The 19,023-nt window shown below is 41.3% G+C and overlaps 1 protein-coding gene across 4 annotated transcripts; it reads right to left on the bottom strand.

Annotated features, from left to right (window-relative positions):
• Nucleotides 1–1,394: 1,394 nt before the first annotated feature.
• MS4A1 (membrane spanning 4-domains A1) lies at nt 1,395–14,629 on the bottom strand. Of its 4 annotated transcripts, none has more exons than XM_032358972.1 (7): nt 14,445–14,629; nt 8,793–8,967; nt 8,223–8,342; nt 6,158–6,214; nt 5,164–5,400; nt 4,081–4,143; nt 1,395–3,224 (listed from the first exon to the last, which is right to left on the bottom strand). In XM_032358972.1, exons 2-7 carry the CDS (start codon nt 8,949–8,951, stop codon nt 3,006–3,008), a joined length of 855 nt encoding a protein of 284 aa, XP_032214863.1. In that variant the 5' UTR covers nt 8,952–8,967; nt 14,445–14,629; the 3' UTR covers nt 1,395–3,005. The 4 variants fall into 4 exon arrangements, with proteins under 4 accessions (XP_032214863.1, XP_032214864.1, XP_032214865.1 ...); XM_032358973.1 differs by having other exon boundaries at nt 4,081–4,182; nt 5,335–5,400; nt 14,445–14,628; XM_032358974.1 differs by having other exon boundaries at nt 5,335–5,400; nt 14,445–14,628.
• Nucleotides 14,630–19,023: the final 4,394 nt, after the last annotated feature.

The raw sequence follows: 19,023 nt of genomic DNA, 5'->3' as shown, positions 1-19,023 counted from the left end.
AGGAAACCCCTTTAAGAACTGTAGACATGGGTTGTTGGGCTGTCTTGGTCAGAAGAGCACACAACTCTTGATATCAAGGTTGTTAGTTTGAGCTCCACATTGGGTGTAGAGATTATTTAAATAAATTAAAAAAAAGAATTTTAGATTTAGGAAAATTTCCAATTTAAACCTTCCCCATCAATGTTTTAGATTTTGCATCAAGAATTTAAAGCATATTGCATCTGTGCGTGAACTCATGCTAAGTCAGTCTGAGACTGCCATTTCTATTTATTGAATTGTTGACTATTCTCTTGTCAAAGTGTAAAATTAATTTCCTGGCTTGATGTCATTATTTCCTATGGGCAGACTTTGACAATGCTTGAAGTGTAAAGCCATATTTTGAATAATAAGAGGAAGAAATCTGTATCTTGCTCATGTCTTCTGCAGCTCCAAACATGATTTCAAAAAAGAGAAAAATTTAAAAAGGCCCTTAGTACCCAATTATAGAGGAATATTCAATTATTCCATATGGACTCAATGAAGTACTAAGTTGCAACTAAAAATAACTTATGAAAATTATATAACAATAAGAAAAAATATGTATAATATAATACTAAGTATAAAAAGCAGATTTTATAGTGATTGCAGCTAGGTACAATTATGTTTTACTGTGAACTGGGGTGACCAGCCTGGTTTGCTCTGGGTTTTAGCATTGAGTTCTGCATCTCAGGAAGTCCTTCAGTCCCAGATAGACTGGGATGGTCAGTCATCCCATTAGGAACAAATTGCCAAAAGGGATAAATGGGGAGAAATTCTAGCAATTACTTTCATTCTTCTTTAACAATAGATGTTAGTGTTGTTTCATAAGAAGTTACAGGAAGTCAGTAAAAATAATTATTTGAGATTATAAAAATGAATAAATAGCTATTATGTAACACAATATGCTAATAATTATACTTGAATAAAAATATATATGTAAAACAAAATTCTTAAAGACATAATGGATTTGGAGAGGGATTCTCATATATATATTTCAGAAGTGTGGAAAATAAGATAGAGGTGAGATCTTGTCTTCTTTGAAGGTTTCCACATTAATTGTTTTCCTCTGGGCTGCCACTGCTCTTGTCCATTTCTTCTAGTTTAAGGCGAGAGTGCCTGCCTCATATGTTAGCGGCATTCTGGAGTGCTGAGTGGGAGAAATCTGTACTCCGTTATTAAATTTTCCATGAAAATTTTCCTCAGGAATGTGTGTGTGTAAAAATACCCTGGCATAAATAGTTGATGTCCTGACATCACATACTTCAAACTCAGATTGAGTTTATGTGAATATGAATTTAAAGCTGTAGGAGCTTTGCTCATGGGCTGACGTCACAAGAATGGAGAAGACTGGGTAAACACTGTGTTGGAATCAACGGTTTCAGACAAGAACACTTACATAGTTTTATTTATTTAAAGCTAATTTTGAGGACTTTCCATAGACAGAGAAATGTCTCATCTCTTTTTTTTCTAATCACAGTAAATACTTTGTATTGGTGGTCCCTAAAAAAAAAATAGAAATATCACAAGGAGTGGAAATTACTTTGTCTATGTATCTGCCAGAATCTGCAGTGATTAACATATAGAAAATGCTCAAATGTGATAGATTATAGTAACATTCTTTCTATGTAGGGCACTAGTATGTCTGAATATAAACAGGAATTGAGAAGTGGGGTAGCTATTGCCCAAGATTTGGCATCATAACTGATTATATTATTTTCAAGCATGATCTTCTTTTGTGAGAATGTCCGTAGCACTTAGTGTCTGCATTACGTAAGATTACTTACTAACAGCTAAGTATATATTAATGATGTAAGTAGTTTCCCAAATATTGTGAATGTCTAAGTCTTTTTATCCCCAAGGAGTAAGACTGGATTCCTGACTCTGTATCTCTCTCAACACCTATTTCATGCTGGTTAGAGAGCAGGTGCTCATTAAAACCTGTTGACTTTGCTCAAGTAGTTTATGCAGGCAGTTTGCTTATTTCAAACATCGTAGGATTTGAGTAAGAAGATCTGAGTATGAAAGAAGGCTCTCAAAACTAGCTGTGACCACTGACAAATTACTTTTGCTTTTTTATAAATTAGCCTTTTTGAATTATTTGTAAAATATGGATAGGGCCTTTTTTCCCTTGATTATGGAATATCAAATGTAATTATTTGATAACCTACTTTGTGAACTAGAAATTACTTTAGAAATAGAACTGTTGATTATCATTTAAGATTTGGGTACTCGTTATGGCATTTTCTTTGATTCTTTCTTCTCTCGCCTATAGACTGAAGGTAGTGCAACCAAGAGCCTAGAACAGGTAGGTAGACAGTGCAATCATGAGCCTAGAACAGGAGTTAGGAAAAGTTAAGACAGATACAGACACGTCCATTTATAAGCTGTGCTGTTTGTACAAAGAAGGGGTTGGGTTTTGGCCACTTAGAGCTTCCCTGATGGGGTTTAGACACTCTAAGAGCAGTGGACACAGTGTCAGCCCCATAGAAAGATAGAATAGATCCTTAATGCCCTTCATTATTACTATTTTTTACTTTCCTTAAGAGTAAAAGAGACTTCACAAAATAGGTAGATGTGGAAGGAACTAAAAATAGTTTCAGGATGGCCTGGAGCCCACATTTATCTTTCTCATTAGGGGCAGAGATGGAATTACCACACTGACCACTACTACAAAGCCTTATCCAAGGAAAAGTTAGTGAGAAATCATGTGGTATATAACACCTAGCCTGCCTTATTCCAATGTAAGTAAGCTGCCCCAAACAGGAAACGTGCCAACACAGTCACCTGAAATGGCTGTATTCTCTGCATGAGAGAGAGAGAGCGCGCGCGAGTGTGAGTGAGCTGTGGTCATTCCATGCAAAGGCCAGAGAGACAGCTAGAGGATACTTGCAGAAGGCCTCAGGAAATAGGGGTGGGTATGTCTCTTGGAAGCTATGAACACTAGTTTCTAATGCTAAGAAAAGCAAACAGAAAGAAAAAAAAATAATTTAAGGAATGCTGTCATTTTCTGTTGGTGAAGGTTCCTGGTCCTGGGGAAGTTCTTGAAAGTTTATTTCCATTTCCTCCTCTTCTTCTTGGACAGGAATAATTTCAATCTCTTCTTCATTCTTTGGTTGGGAAGATACTTCGGTCAGCTCCACCATGTCTTCTGTTGTTTCAATTGGCTGTTCTTTTTTTTCTTCAGCAGCTAACAGGACAACTACATCCTAGGACACAAAATTAAACAAATGTTTCTTGACCTTTACCATTGGCACATTTGTCAACAAACTCTAGGAACATTTATCAAATACTTCCTGGTTTTTATGCTGTTTGTGTTATTTCCTATATGCCTCCAGATACCAGGATTGACTTCCCAGGGGATCAAAGCTCATCTTCAAGGTCGGGAGATATTTGTCACTTTGTCTAGAATGATCACACAGCATTTGGGAAAGAACACTGCAGGAATGGAGAAATTTAGATTCTAGATTTGATTTGCCTTTATTAGCTATAGCCTTGGGAAGGTTGTTTTCTCTAGAATCTGTTTTTCTCATCTGTAGAATGAAGGAACTGTGCTTTCTAAATTTTAATCTGACGTTCTGTGGTTCGAAGCAGTTGATAATCAGTCTGTCACTGGGATATTCACCTCTCCCAATTGTGGAGCCTCTTTCAACCTATTGTTTTGGAAATGAAATTTGATGAAAAGGTGCAGGTGCAGGGGAGGGAATACTGAGAAATTAAGTGGAAGAACCAGTGCTTTTATCAGCCTTCAACCTTGAGCTATCCCACTTTTACACATTAAGTGTGGAATCATTAAGTCAAGATGGGCGCGTGGAGTGAAGCAGAACTCAGGATTAGTAAGTGCACGTATTAGAGGACTGTATCCTCTGTCTAACCTTTAGACTTATTTCGAATTTCAAGACACTTCTGCCTCATCAGGTGTTTTCTACTTTCCAGAAATCTGCCAAGACCATTTTTCATGACGCTTCTAGTCTCAAAGTTATATGAGGTTACATTCTCCATAAATCATTTTTTGTAGACATGATTTCCTAGAGAGTGTTAGTGGATGGGGTGGCTACTACTTACAGATTTAGGTTTGGAGCACAGGTTTTTCCATTCATTCTCAACAATGCCAGCTGTCACAAGTTTCTGGAAGAAGGTAAAAATCATCATCACAGCAAAAATGCCCTGAAGAACGACAGAAAAAACGAGAGCAGAAATATAATAATGAAATAAGGAATATGATTGGTGCTCAATTACTGTTTGCTAAAATTAAATGATTAAAAGGTCAGTTCTTTAGGTGAGTAATGAGCAACCTTGAGAACTACTAGTATCTTTATAACCCTAACCCATTAGCACAACAGCTGGCATGCCACAGATCGCTAATGCATGTTGCTGATAGAAAATAAGGCAGCGGTAATTAGTTGAAGAACCCGTTTTATGTAGGAAAAATTAATCACTGAATCCCAGATTAAGTTGTATCCGGCTTTAGGTGGTATCACGACGAAGGAAACCTGTCTATACTTGGAAGACACATTTTCCCCCTTCAAATTCTACGCTAAAAACTCATGGAGGCAAAAGATGTTCATAGTAACTTAGGTACTTCTTCAGTGTTCATCTTAATCATCTTAATAATTATTAACCAGTAATAATAATAATAATTAATGTTAGAGTAAACACATAGCACTTTCTGTGTACCAATTTTAAGGGTTTTGTGTATGTTAACTTATTACTCAAAACAACCCTACTGTTTTACCGTTAATTTCCCCATATTACAGCTGAAGAAACTGAGGCAGAATGTGGTTAAAATTCTTGCCCAAAAGCTGTATAGACAGTAAGTAGCAGATATCTTGATCCAGAGTTGACACTTGTAATAAAAAGACTAAACTTCTTCCTTGAAACCTGATTTCTGGGGCACGTGGGTGGCTCATTTGGTTAAGAACTGCCTTCTGCTCTGGTCATGATCCCAGGGTCCTGGATTGAGCCCCATGTCAGGCTCCTTGCTGAGCAAGGAGCCTGCTTCTCCCTCTCCTTCTGCTTGCTACTCTGCCTGCTAGTACTCTCTCTCTCTTTCTCTCTCTGTCAAATAAATAAATAAAATTAAAACAAACAAACAACCCACTTAGCACATTAAAAAAAAAAAAGAAAGAAACCTGATTTCATACTTACCAAGAAAACAGATCGTATGCTGTCACAATATTGTATAGACAGAGAGTTTTTGTCAGCGGGATTAGCTGGCTCACAGTTGTGTATGTTAATATATGGCAGGGAAACTTTAGCAAGATTCAAATTCTCCATTTTAAAAAAGTGGGAAATGGTAATATTAAATATATCCATTACCAAAAAGATTATTCCAGAAATAGCAGCAAAGAGGCTCAATGAGTTCATTATCATTTTCCCTTTGGCCTGAAATGGAGACATGAAGATTTGTTAATGGGGTTTGATTTCATTTGGGCTGTCAAATCTAGGAAGGAATTCTAGATCTCATCCCTCTGACTCAGAAAGGCAGTACACTTAAATCATACTAAACCACACTTATCTCAGTGGTTTTAGTGTCCTTGTCACTGCAATGTGACAACCTTCCATCTCTAACTTGTGTTCCTTCCTTGGACTTCCCCATCTCATTTTACCCCTTCACATCCAATTAGTTTATGAGAGAAAATTCTAGGATTCATCCTAAATTCTTTTATTTTGTACCTTTGAACTTCCTTTCACTGCCACTGCCGCTGCCACTGCCACTGCCACTGCCACCATCCTGGTAGGCATTCAGTAAATAATCGGTTAAGTAAGTGAATATAAGTAGTATTCAGATTATATCTGTCTGCATAGGATGGTAGAGGGAAGGAGGGAACCATCACATGAAGTGAGATGGTTCTGTGAATGTAGGGAGGGAAGGAGCAGATAGAGCCCTCTGGGTCTGTACCAACAAGTGGAAACAAACAGTGGCAAGAACACTGCCACCAACTCCCTGCTGACACAGGTTGTGTAGGTCTCATTTCCAGGTTTATCATGAATAACATCACAGCAGCTTTCTTTTGCTTTTGGGGACTGAGAGAGAACGCAGTACTACTTTGATCCCAAAGGTCTTTAAGTGTTTTTTGTTTTCCATTGAGAAAGTAGGTATTTCTCTGATGTGGGGAAAGAAGGACATAGGATTACTTGCCAAACTCTGCCTGGGGTTTTTGTCCGCTGCAGCCAGGAGTGATCCAGAAATGATATACTGTGAAAAAAGAGATGGTGGGTGGGGAAGGCATGGGCAACATGGGAGAAGAGGGAGAGAGGCAGAGAGGGAGGTCACTTTTCACAATGAGAACTGGTTGTAAAAAAGCTATCCGCATTTCCAACCACCTTCATTAAACTGTCAAGCCATTTTTGTAGTGTTCATTCATTTTTCAGCAGTCATATTTCTCCTTTATTCATGCTCAACTATGTTCATTCTATGTCTTTTATTCAACTAACTGGGGGAGCTGTGATAGGAATAAAGTAAGACCAGAGGCAAAACACATGCTTTCAGGTCAGTGAATACTAACAACTGTGAATTTGGTAGTTTTATTTTTATTTTTAGCTCTTTTTTCCCCCTCAAATTTGTGGAATTTCTCCTTGGAGTTTACAGTGATTTAAGTGACTTTGATGCCAATGAGGAGTGAATCAGTATGGAAGGAAAGACTTGGCCTGAAGGCCATAGGCACTCCGTGAAAATATTGGCTGCTACCGGAAGTGATGGCAATTATTTCTCATCCTTCTGTCTACCGTGCAGGCCATAAAATGGAGGAAACTCTTGTTTTAATTGATCTCTCTTTGTTCTGAAACTTTCAATTCTGGGCATATCTTTATAGTAGCAACTATGGAAGTGTAATGATGTTATAAACATGGCTGCCCCATACCACACCAGACAAGGTTAGAAGCTTGGAAAACATGTACATGAAATGGCCATAAGAATTGCTGCTCTGGAAGATATGAATAGCAACTTCTCCAATGAAGACATACAAATGGCTATCAGACACATGAAAAAATGTTCATCATCACTAGCCATCAGGGAGATTCAAATTAAAACCGCATTGAGATACCACCTTACACCAGTTAGAATGGCCAAAATTAGCAAGACAGGAAACATGTGTTGGAGGGGATGTGGAGAAAGGGGAACCCTCTTCCACTGTTGGTGGGAATGCAAGTTGGTGCAGCCACTTTGGAGAACAGTATGGAGATTCCTCAAGAAATTAAAAATAGAACTTCCCTATGACCCTGCCATTGCACTGCTGGGTATTTACCCCAAAGATACAGATGGAGTGAAAAGAAGGGCCATCTGTACCCCAATGTTTAGAGCAGCAATGGCCATGGTCGCCAAACTATGGGAAGAACCAAGATGCCCTTCAACGGATGAATGGATAAGGAAGATGTGGTCCATATACACTATGGAGTATTATGCCTCCATTAGAAAGGATGAATACCCGACTTTTGTAGCAACATGGACGGGACTGGAAGAGATTATGCTGAGTGAAATAAGTCAAGCAGAGGGAGTCAATTATCATATGGTTTCACTTATTTGTGGAGCGTAACAAATGACATGGAGGACAAGGGGTGTTAGAGAGGAGAAGGGAGTTGGGGAAATTGGAAAGGGAGATGAACCATGAGAGACTATGGACTCTGAAAAACAATCTGAGGGTTTTGAAGGGGCGGGGGTGGGAGGTTGGGGGAACCAGGTGGTGGGTATTAGAGAGGGCACGGATTGCATGGAGCACTGGGTGTGGTGCAAAAACAATGAATACTGTTATGCAGAAAATAAATTAAAAAAAAAATTGCTGCTCTGCTGTTAAGCCAGAGGAGATTCATCTGGGATGGGACTAATTTTACCATCTATGATGATAACTACACAGAATTGTAGGAGGAAGGACCAGGTGGGAGGGAATGGAATGTCCCCATGTTTTCCTGCTTTCTGAAACACCCAACTGTACAGTTCAAATGTTTAGTGCCTTCTCCCCCATCTCCATATTGATTTTGGAGAGGTCCAACTTTGGACAATCTTCCTTCCCTGTGTAGATCCTGGTAGGGCATCTCTCTCTGAATTCCCTTGAAGTGTGATCACTGACTTCCAATGGGATTTATGCTCAGTTTAGTCAACCTCTCTTTCCACTAAATTACTTTAGCCTCATAACCTATTTCCCAGCCATATACTTTCCTTAACCTTTTTGTCTGCATCACTTCCCAAATGGTTTTTAGTTTTTACTCACCATAACGCCTCCCCAGAAAGGATACCACAGAGTTATACAGATAGGTGCATAGACATCTGTGTGAATCATCAGGAGACCACCTAGGGCAAGGTGGAAGAGCCCATTCATAATCTGGACAGCCTGGAGAGAGAGAGAATGGGTTCACTGATGATGAACTGAAGTCATCACCAAGTCGGAAAACAAAGGTAAGGCAGGAAGCCCTGGCTCCTGACTTGGGGTTGCATAAAGTGTCTAAAGTGTCTAAAAGTGGCGAAGGTGCCAAAACCCTTTGTAGTTCAGATCCATTTTACCCACCACCTGGGTCATTTCCAAGGAGAATATGTCTGAGATGCTGGTGACACACTTGGGTGGGAAACCCCTAAATATGCAAACCACAAAGTCAAAAGGAGATAGATCACTGTGGTAACTTCTCTGCGTATCCCTGATTTGGCATATTGTGTCAGATATAAAGAACACCTTGGGTTGGATCAAATACTTTTTAGTTGGGTTGCATTCTCTACCTGGCCTACAGCATCTGTTTTTGTGAGCCAGAGAGTCTCTGGGATACAGAATGGAGTGCAGTTGACTTACCCCCATTGTTTTTGATTCCCTCATGAAGAAGTTTTGTGTAGGGCCCACCACTGAAGTCATCCTTTTGGGAATTATTTTTTGAATAGGATGCATGGCAGTAGGGCCTTTCATAGGATCTGCTTGAAAAATTCCACTCATTGAATTTCTGGATGTTGTCATTTCACCCTCAGAATTCCTAAAAATAAAACAAATAATAAAATGGGGGGAGAGAGAGAGAAAATAGGATTTTCAGCGTCTTTGAACTTGTCTCATGCACCTGAATACTTTTCTCCATATTTTTTCCATGAGTCTCATGGAAAGCGCACCTTCCCAGTGGCTTTGGGTCTGAGGCAAAGCCTACTATTATGTTTGAAGACAGGATCTGAAGGGCATCTCAGGCAAGGACCTGTGGGCCCAGGGATCCCTGCCAGGATTCTTGACAATGATGTTCGGGGCACACTTTATCACTGTAGAGAAATCCATGCTCATCTGTCTGCATGTCCTGTATGTTTCACATCTCTGGAAGCTTTTCTTACACCCTCATATTGGAAAATGTGTTTCGTCAGTGACTTGTCCTTGTCCTTTTGCTTATCTGCTTTTGTCCATTGGCATCATGAAGGAGTGTACTAAGGACTGTCCTTAGGGTCCGTAGGAGCTGATTCTAGGCTTCCTCTGCCACCAACTCTGCAACCTCAAGTTAATCACTTTAAGGAGGCTCTCTAAGGTTGTATATTAAGACTGTAGCCTCCTGAGATGGGTTGCTGAGGTTGAAATTGTGATTATGCTATTTGCTGTGAAACTACAGGTAAGTTCTTTGAATTCTCTGGGCCTCAGGTTTTTCAACTATAAAATGGGCATAATAATTCTTGTCTTATAGAATAGGGTTTCTGTAATACTTAGACTGATGGTCTGTGCATGAATAATGTCTTCTCTTTCAGGTGTAGCTCAAATGTCAACTCCTCAGAAGACCTTACTCGAATTCTCAGTCCATAGTGATCTTGCACAGCATCCCAGTTTTTTGCTTCTTGGCACTTACCACTATGGGGAATCCCCTCGATTGTTTGCTTGCTTGTTTATTGGCAGTCTCTCCCCACTAGAATATAAATCCCATCAAAGCAGAGACCTTATCCCTCTTGTTATGTGGATTGAGTAGTTCTTAACACTGTGGAAGAAATAAATGTGTATAAAGCACTCAAGTCTGAATAATTATTACCTGTTTTGTTGCTCTGCTAGTGCTTAGTATTACTGCCTTCAGGAGCATTAGTTTCTGTTTTTCCCATTGGAAAAATGAGACCCAGTACCCTTGTCACAGACAGGTTGTGAGAAATAAGGAAGTTCGCATATGAAAGTGCCTCGTACAGGGGAAGAGAGTAGGAAGTGCGGTCTGTTCTTAGAATTCATTGCTATTCATTTCTGAAGTTAGTGATTATTACCAAGACTCTTTCCAGTTCTCATGTTGTAAGACTGTTCAACTTTTTTCATCTTGTGCTTCCCTTTGGCATTTATTTGTTTATGTCAATTACTTACATGAATTCTATTGGGTCTTTCCTGGGCCCTGGGAATCTCTTTTTAGGGACATATCTTTGGTGTCATCTTTGTCAGCTCTAAGTCATGTAAGGGGCCTTGGAGACCAAGACTGTCCTTCCTGCCTGCTTATTCTGTTGAAGTCACACCCAGCTGGTTGCCTGCAGGTGTGCTGTGGGACAGGGGCCTGGGAGTCGCCCAGCCCTCATGTTTGCACCCACTCTATAATGACAAAGATTTCATATCTGGAGTTCATTTAAGCCTCACAGAGTGGACAAGGAATGAATTTCTACAAAATCCTATTTTGTAGAAAAAATGACACGGACATGGAATAGTTAGGTTACTTGTTCCCAGTTACATGACTCCTGGAGACTGAGACTGAGGGCTTGGACCTATCTAACGAGGTATCTGCGGCTGCTTTGGACCCTGTGCAGAACACAGGTTCAGCCCTTCACTTAGGAGCCTCTCCCCTCTTCAGATGGATGTGTTATTTGAATGCCTAGAAAGCAATTGAAAACAGAATATTAGTCAGGACCATGGGATGAAGGGAAGAGAGGGGTCTTTGACTGGGTGCTTTGCACTTGCTTTTGCTTCACCTCTCAATTATCAAGTGTCATGTGGTCTTGGAGGTTTTGGTGCTTTGCACCACAAACCACCCAACGAGATCACTGACGAAAAGGAATGTATTAATATAGCCCATGAAGGAGTTTACAGACTGATTCTTATCACCAGGCAGAGTTTTTGGAGCTGGTTAGAACCTCAGAAACCATTCTGTTCATTTGACAAATGAGGAAGCTGCCGCCCAGGGATGGGCTGTGGTTTGTTGCCGACTTTGCACTCAGTGACAGCTGAACCAGGAGGCAGTCATCGTGGCTCTGAGGCTGTGCGCTTTCTGCTGCCTTGTGGCCAGACTACGTAGTTCAGCAGTTGACTGAGCACGCTCTGCATACCTGGGATGTCTTGCATCTAGTGCCAGGCCACCCAACGACTGCCTTACTAAGGAGGCATTTGTCTTTTCTGCAGATGGGGAGGTGCAGGCCCAGAGAGGTTAATTTTCCTATGGGTAGGAAGGGAATAAGCTGGAATCCCCACTCTCCTCTCCAGAGGGCTCTTTTTAAGTGATGACAACTTCAAGAGCAAAGGTCATCAATTCTCTGGACAGAAGGATATAACTGGATTAGCGTTGTTTTAATTTCTCCTTATTTTTCAACTGCCGGATGCTATGTCTGTATTATTGGTGAGATAAATCTCCTATAAAAGCAGGTCCTACTGGGGTGTGTCTGCAGTGGCTAGTGGCAGAAATGACCATAGGGGAGAAATATTTTATTTCGCTGTTAAAATTGATGTCTCACTACGGCAACTCTATTTCCACGAGGGCTTCGACACATATTACTGTAAAATATTTTATAAACACAAACATACCCATTTTGATATGCTACTTCATTTTTTATGGAAATCATCTCCTAAAATATACACATATTTTTGTGCCAGGGCATTGTAGACTAGGTAATAAAATTTTTACTATATGGGAATATATAAAGTTAGGGCATCTACTCCTGAGGATATCATAGATTCCTGCAACTTTGCCCTATCATTATTTTTTACTGTTCACCATGACTTGAACAATGCCCAACACGCAGTTGAGCTTGAAGCCTAGTTGGTACCAGGCACATTGGTCAAAATGTGATCACAGTCAGGTTTTGTTTTCACTGAGCTATATTACCATCCGGGTTCCGCTGATCAGGCACTGCCCCATTTTATCACAGTGACTTCTGCAAATCTTTTTTTTTTTTTTTTTTTTTTTTTTGGTTTTTAAAAGGCATCACTATTTCTGTGTGCATCCGCTGCTGAAAATCTCACAGCCTTTATGGGTTTTGGTTCAAATAATGACTTTTAGGTCCAGTAATTACATCATTTAATGAGAAGTTCAAAGCTGCATAGATTTTGTCACCTCAACTTCCTCCTTTGTCACTCAAAATAGTTCTGCATTTTTATCCTTTCTGGCCTCATGCATGTATTATCTCTGAGGAAGCATGTTCTGACTTCCTTTCCCTCTGCCTGTGCTCCTCAGCCCAGCTCCTTCTGCCAGGACGTCAGTCCTTCAGAGAAAGTGGTTCTTGTATCTTCAGTCTTTATTTGTGGTCCTGTACCACAGAAAGTGCTCGTCCCGGCGCTGTTGCTCGCCGCTTTTGTCATCTCACTATTCAGAGGATGCTTGAGAACATGAGATGATTTGCAATTTATAACGTACTAAACAAACAATAATGATTATTATTGGAAACCTGTGGATGATTAAAATGTGCTGCAGTGTCCCCATTCCCAAAACCTCTTCCTTCAATCTGGCGATGTCCCCAGCCCCTGCCTAGTGCCTGCCTTACCTAAGCCTGCTTCTTCCAAGCTCCTCATTCTACTCTGTTCCTCTACTTCCTCACCACCTACTTGCTCTCCGGGCTTCACTGCCGGCTGCTGCCAGAGCCACTCCCCTGAGGCCGCTCTGTCCGAGGCCTGTGCTGCGAGTCTGTGGTCCTTCCTCTGGCATGACCGCTCAGATGACTTTACTTCTGTTCCCCTGTCCCCTAACTTAAAAAAGCAGGAGCCATGTTTCTCTCCAGCTCCTTCATCTCTGTTCAGTCAGTGGCCAAGTCCTGCCACTTCTTCCTCTGTAGAGTATCTTACCTTGTGTGCGGACCTTGTCTAGGTCCAACGTCACCTGATGAGTTTGAGTCTCATTTCCTTTCCCGGTTTAGCCCCCAAATCCTACTCTTCTGCCTTTGGTCTTTCTCTTGTCTGATTCATCTTCTGTAGGGATGCTAGATCCGGCCCTGAATCACCACTTGAAGGCCTGCTCATCCTGAGCTTGAACTCTTTGTCTGGGCTGTGACTGCCTCCTGGGGAAACCCATATATGGCCCCCCATGGCCTTCATAGTGCAGCTCTACAACCCTTCTGGAGCTGCCCCTCATCGCTCGCTCCCTGCTGGAACCACTGATCTGGACACATCTCCTGCTTTCTTCTTGGAACCCTGTCCACATTGAAATGATCCCCTCCAGCCCCTCCATGGCCAAACTCCCGATTAGACACATCACCTAAGACTGCCAGGCATGACTTCTGCAAAGCCCCCAGCTCTCTGCATTCCTTCCTTGTTACCAACTGTTTTCTTTCTCATGAGCTAATACTGTAACTCCTCTAATGGGGTGTACATTTCTTAACATATGTCCTGCTAGGGTTAGATAGAGAACCTGTTTCCTGTGTGTACTGTGAGCTCAATAAATGTTAAACTGAGCTTCTTCCTCAGGGAAGATTTACATATAAATCCTCAGATGCTGGACCAAAAGGTGATCATTTCATCTTACTTGATGATCTGCGAGATCAAGCCATTTTTTGGGAAATAGGAAAGGCAATCACATTATATACTGGTTTTAAGAAACAATAATGACGTGGCTAAAACTCATCTTGGTGGCCCTTCTTTAAGTCTTCCTCATCTGCCGTGCCCACTCTCACTGTAGACTTCTGTGATAGATTTGAGGCAGGATTTTTGTGTTGAGTTTGATGGCCTCCCAGTGCCCTCCAGAAAATGTTACCCTGTGATGTTTAAGAACATCTCAGAGTATTCACATCTAGCAGGGTATCTTTGGAGACAAAGGCATTCAAAACAAGAGAAGTTGAAATATTTTCATGGTAGCCATGGCTGATTATGTTCTTCTTTAGAACCAGGTAGTTCTAAGAGCTTTAGGATTTTAGCTCATGTAATCTTATATAAAGCAGTGGGTAGTACCATTGCTCCCATCTTACAGGTGAGCAAACCAAGATAGGTAGAGGTTTGTAACTTGCTATAGGCTTATAGGTGGTGGAGCTCCGGTTTGAGCCCAGGAGCTCAGTAACCACGCTCTTGTCTACATGCTGCAATCTGCTGTTTTTGTAGACTGGTTCCTAGTTCATTGACCAGGCTTTCTCTTGAGAGAGGGAGTGGTTAAGGGAGTGGGTGGGCAGCAAGCTCTGGTACCCCTCCTCAGATTGTGACAACCAGAAAATCCTGACCAGGGAAACCCATGAGTGAAAGCCGAGCATCTCTAGTCTCCAAAACCATCCAACGCTTTACCCATCACTCCCTCCCTTTCAGTCGCTTAAACAAAGAAAACTGGTTCCTTACCTGAGTGTCCAAGGCCTTAGGCGTGTGGCTGATTCAGATGCTTGCTGCTGAGTTCACTTCCACTGCTGGTGTCTCACGTACACAGGGGTGAGTGACATAAGGCAGGTCTGGGGCCTCTCATAGATACCAGGTGACAGGAAATCAGTGGCTTCTGCTACCTTAGCCTTTGCCCCAATCACTTTGGTTTAATGCACACTGACCAGAGCCAAAGGATATACAAAAAAGTTTCTGCCTTACCAGGAGGTTTCACTTCTTGAAAAGGACCCCCGGGGACTGCCTGGCGTACTTTACGCTACCTTAATTAGAAGAACTTTGCAGTCTCCACCCTGTAAGCAGGTGTGGATGATGGGTCCCCAAGGGCAAGAAGGGCCCTAGAAATTCTCTAAAGATGGGCTGTTAGGACTTTTACCTTTTTACTTCACTTTTAGGAGTGAGTAGGTGGGAAGAAGGCGTCTAAGCAGAGAGATTCAGGAATCATTAAGCCCGGACGTTTGGGAGCATTGTAGGTAATATTGTCCATGTTTACCCACACTTAAGGTTCTTCTGGGGCCATGTAAGTCTTGTGTGGGATTTACTGGAAATGACCTAAAAGTATACCTTGGTGCTGTAGAATATATCCTCAGAAGCTCGAGGCAAGAATTCCATGTTTTGGGATGCAAACTGAAGTAGCCCTTCTACTTACACCACCTGCCCTTTCCTTCCATCTGTCTAGTTTCCTTGTGTCCCCTCTCTTTTCAGTCTGGCCTGGAGCTATGCCACTGCTAGATCAAGTGAGGGAATGGAGGAAGCCAGTAGCCAGGAAAGCGTAAATATGTGGGAAAGGAATCAAAGTAAGTTTTGCCCAGAGATACTGTTTTCCCTGCCCCCACTATATACAACTACTGTGTTCATATGTTGGATTTTTCATTGCTTTTAATTTCCTTGTCCTTTATTTCATTAGCCCCAAGGCTGTAATTAGGTAATTGTTTGCCTGATCCAAAAAGCTGCTTTCCCATCTCCCTCCCTCCCTCCTATCCCTCTCTCTTCCCACCTTTTCTCTCCCCGACCTCCTCACTCTGCTCCTCTCTGCAGTGGCTCGGATTAGAGGGGTAGAGCCAATGACTTGCTGTCATCAAGGATCCATGGTCAAAAGGCATGCGGTCACCTCTCGTAAATCTTAAAGAAGAGTGGAAACACGAGATCTGCCATCTGTTTAAGCTTCAGTTCATCTGCTAGAGTCCTTGAATGTTGGTGCCAGGGGTGATAATTGCAGGAGATCTGAGCTCTGGGTGATTGTGAGGCTTGAAGTTGGAGTCCAGGATGATGGGTGTTCACGGGAATGTAGTTGGCATGGAAATTTGGCACATGCCTGGCTGGCATCAGTGAGGCTTGGACTGGGCTCACACAACCTGAGTTTTCATATCCTTTTCTCTGTGTAAGCCCTGTTTTTCCAAGTCTCCCTCAGAGTATTTGCTACTCTGTTTTTTGTGCCAGTGAGATCACTTAGATAGCTCTTGGGTGATTCCTCCTGAATAAACTTGAATTTGAATCTATATAAACAAACAAACTTTCACTCTGTCTTTGCTGGTTTGGATTGACTGTGTTGAAACCCCCATTGCAGTCTGGATTTGTCAGTAGCACTCCCTGTGTTCCATATTTTTTTTTTCTCTGTAACATTTGAGGATATTAGGTAAAACATTTACACGTTTAAAATTCCTCTCCCCTCTTGTCATTACCCTGTGGCCCTGTTGCTTGTAGACGATGATCTCTTAGAGTGTACACAAAAGTTTATTAACTGAACTTTTAGTTCAGATTTACCTTCCTTTTATTCCCCTTAGCTCCTAACACTCCTTTTGTTGTTGTTGTTGTTTTGTTGTTTTGGTGTTTAGAACATTTTGCTTCTCCTATGGAAACTGCATTCTATGTCATAAGTACTTGTGTCCTTGCGTTACTCAGCCATTGGTCTAGATGTCCCTTGAACGTGGGGCTGGTTTTTCTGGTTGCTGTGAGAGAGACCAATTCTGCTTCAGTTCTTTCTCCACCCCGATGATTCTCACCAGGCTCTCCAGTATCAGGAGAGCTGTGTAGCTGACAAGGTCTTCCATGTTCCGAGGGATTCCTTGAAAAATTTTTTTTTAATTTATTTTTTATTTATCTTCAGCATAACAGTATTCATTATTTTTGCACCACACCCAGTGCTCCATGCAATACGTCCCCTCTTTAATACCCACCACCTGGTTCCCCCAACCTCCCACCGCCCCCCGCCACTTCAAACCCCTCATATTGTTTTTCAGAGTCCATAGTCTCTCATGATTCACCTCCCCTTCCAATTTCTCCCAACTCCCTTCTCCTAACTCCCCATGTCCTCCATGCTATTTGTTATGCTCCACAAATAAGTGAAACCATAGGCAAATAAAATGAGACAAGCACTTACTTCTGTGCCAAGCACTTTCCATTTAATACCTATAGCATCGATTCCATTTTGTAATCGTGGGCACTAGTGATCAGGAAATGAGGGAAACTGGCCGCAGAAATGATAAAGTGATGTTTAGAAAGCAAGAAAACCTCAGCTTTACATTTATAAGAAAACATACCATTCACTGTGTGATTTTTAAGTTCCAGGCACTGATTAAGATCGTTCACGTTTCATTTAAGGTTCATGGCAAACCCATTAGGTAGGTATTACTGCATTTTAGTCTAAGAATTTAAAGCTCACAAAAGTTAAATAACTTGCAAAGCCACTAAACTTTCAGTCGCAAAACTAACATTTAGACCTAGGTCTAACTTAAAAGCCCTTACTGTTAGGTGATGGGGATTCTCACCCTTAAATATCCCCACACTTCTCAGCCTCACTCAGGTGCCAGATATTTTTCATCAGAATATAATTCCACTGGAAAAATTTTTTAAAATAGATATTTTTCATTAGAATCTCACTCCCCTGCCTCCTACCCTCACATGTGTACCCACAGGCCTTTCTCCTTCCAGCTTACTGCAGAAATGAAAACCTGATCATTTATCTCTCTGCATATGCTAAGTGTTTTCTATGCCAAAAGAAGCACAGGATAATGAGATTTGGAGTTAAGCATGTTGACTCAAATCCTGGTTCTAAATCCCTACTTCCTTTTGTGGTCTCAGAAAGATCAACCACTTTGAGCTTCTTTTCATGTCTGTGACACAGGCTGGATGTACCTGCCTCAGAGGGCAGTCATGACAGCTGGGATGACAGAAGGAAGATCCCTAATACTTAGCAGGTGGTTCCGTCAGCAGAAGGAAACGTACTATAAGGTAACCATCTCCCTGTGCGGCCTGGGAATCTCCCAGAGTGTCTGTGACCTCAAAACAGCTCTTATAATACCAGAACTTTAGTACCCCTTTCCACAAGTTTACAGCAGTCATCTCCACAGGCTACAGAACACGAGCTATCACATCAGACTGAATGCAAAAGCAGTTACCAGAATCTTGTGGCTTCTGTTACACTAGAGAGAAGCTCTGCATTGGAATCACCTAGAGATCTTTAAAAACTATTGATGCCAGGCTCTCACCACGTTCTTTTTTAAAATTTATTTTTATGTTTTTATTATGTTCAATTAACCAGCATATAGTAAGTACATCATAAGTTTTTGTTGTAGTGTTTAACGATTTATTTTGCATGTAACACCCAGTGCTCATCCCAGTCCGTGTCCTCCTTAATACCCATCACCCGGTTACCCCATCCCTCCACTCCCTCCTTTCTGTAACTCTCACCACATTCTGATTTAACTGCTGTAGGGCGGTATCTGGTACATTTGGGGGTGGGGGGGTGGGTTATTAAATTTCCTCCAGTGATTTGAATATGCAGTAAAGTTAAATTGGCCTTTGTTTTTCAATGGGTATAAAGTTTTTGTTATGCAAGCTGAGTAAGTTCTAGAGATCTACTGTACAACAGAGTACTTAGTTACTACTACAGAATTGTACACTTTAAAACATGTTAAGAAGATAGATCTCATTTAAGTGTTCTCATCAAAAAACAAAAAAGTTGGGGCGCCTGGGTGGCTCAGTGGGTTAAGCCGTTGCCTTCGGCTCAGGTCATGATCTCGGGGTCCTGGGATCGAGTCCCGCATCGGGCTCTCTGCTCGGCAGGGAGCCTGCTTCCTCCTCTCTCTCTCTGCCTGCCTCTCTGCCTACTTCTGATCTCTCTCTGTCAAATAAATAAATAAAAATCTTTAAAAAAAAAACAAAAACAAAAACAAAAAAAAACAAAAAAGCAAAATCCCACAGAAGAGCACAAGAAAATTTTGGAGCTGATGGATATGCTCAGTTATGGTGCTGGCCATCAGGGGAGTACATATACATTAAATGTGTGCATTTGTTTGTAAAGAAACCATAATTAAAAACAACTAAAAATAAAAAGAATGTTTAGCAAGCTACAAAAAGAGATTTATAAAACCGTGTATCAGTGCCACTCTTCACACTCATATTTTTTTATTTTGGAAAATAACTGTTATGTTAATAAAAGGTTACTTGTATTAATGTGTAATGAAACTTCAATAATTTTTTTGTGTGTAAAGGGGTTCTGAGACCAAGAGTCTAAGAGACATTGGTATGTTGTTGTAGGGATTAA

This window comes from Mustela erminea, chromosome 9 (assembly GCF_009829155.1).
Source record: "Mustela erminea isolate mMusErm1 chromosome 9, mMusErm1.Pri, whole genome shotgun sequence".
Lineage (NCBI taxonomy): Eukaryota > Metazoa > Chordata > Mammalia > Carnivora > Mustelidae > Mustela > Mustela erminea.
Note: the sequence above shows the minus strand (reverse complement) of the source record. Positions and strands in the feature narration are given on the sequence as shown.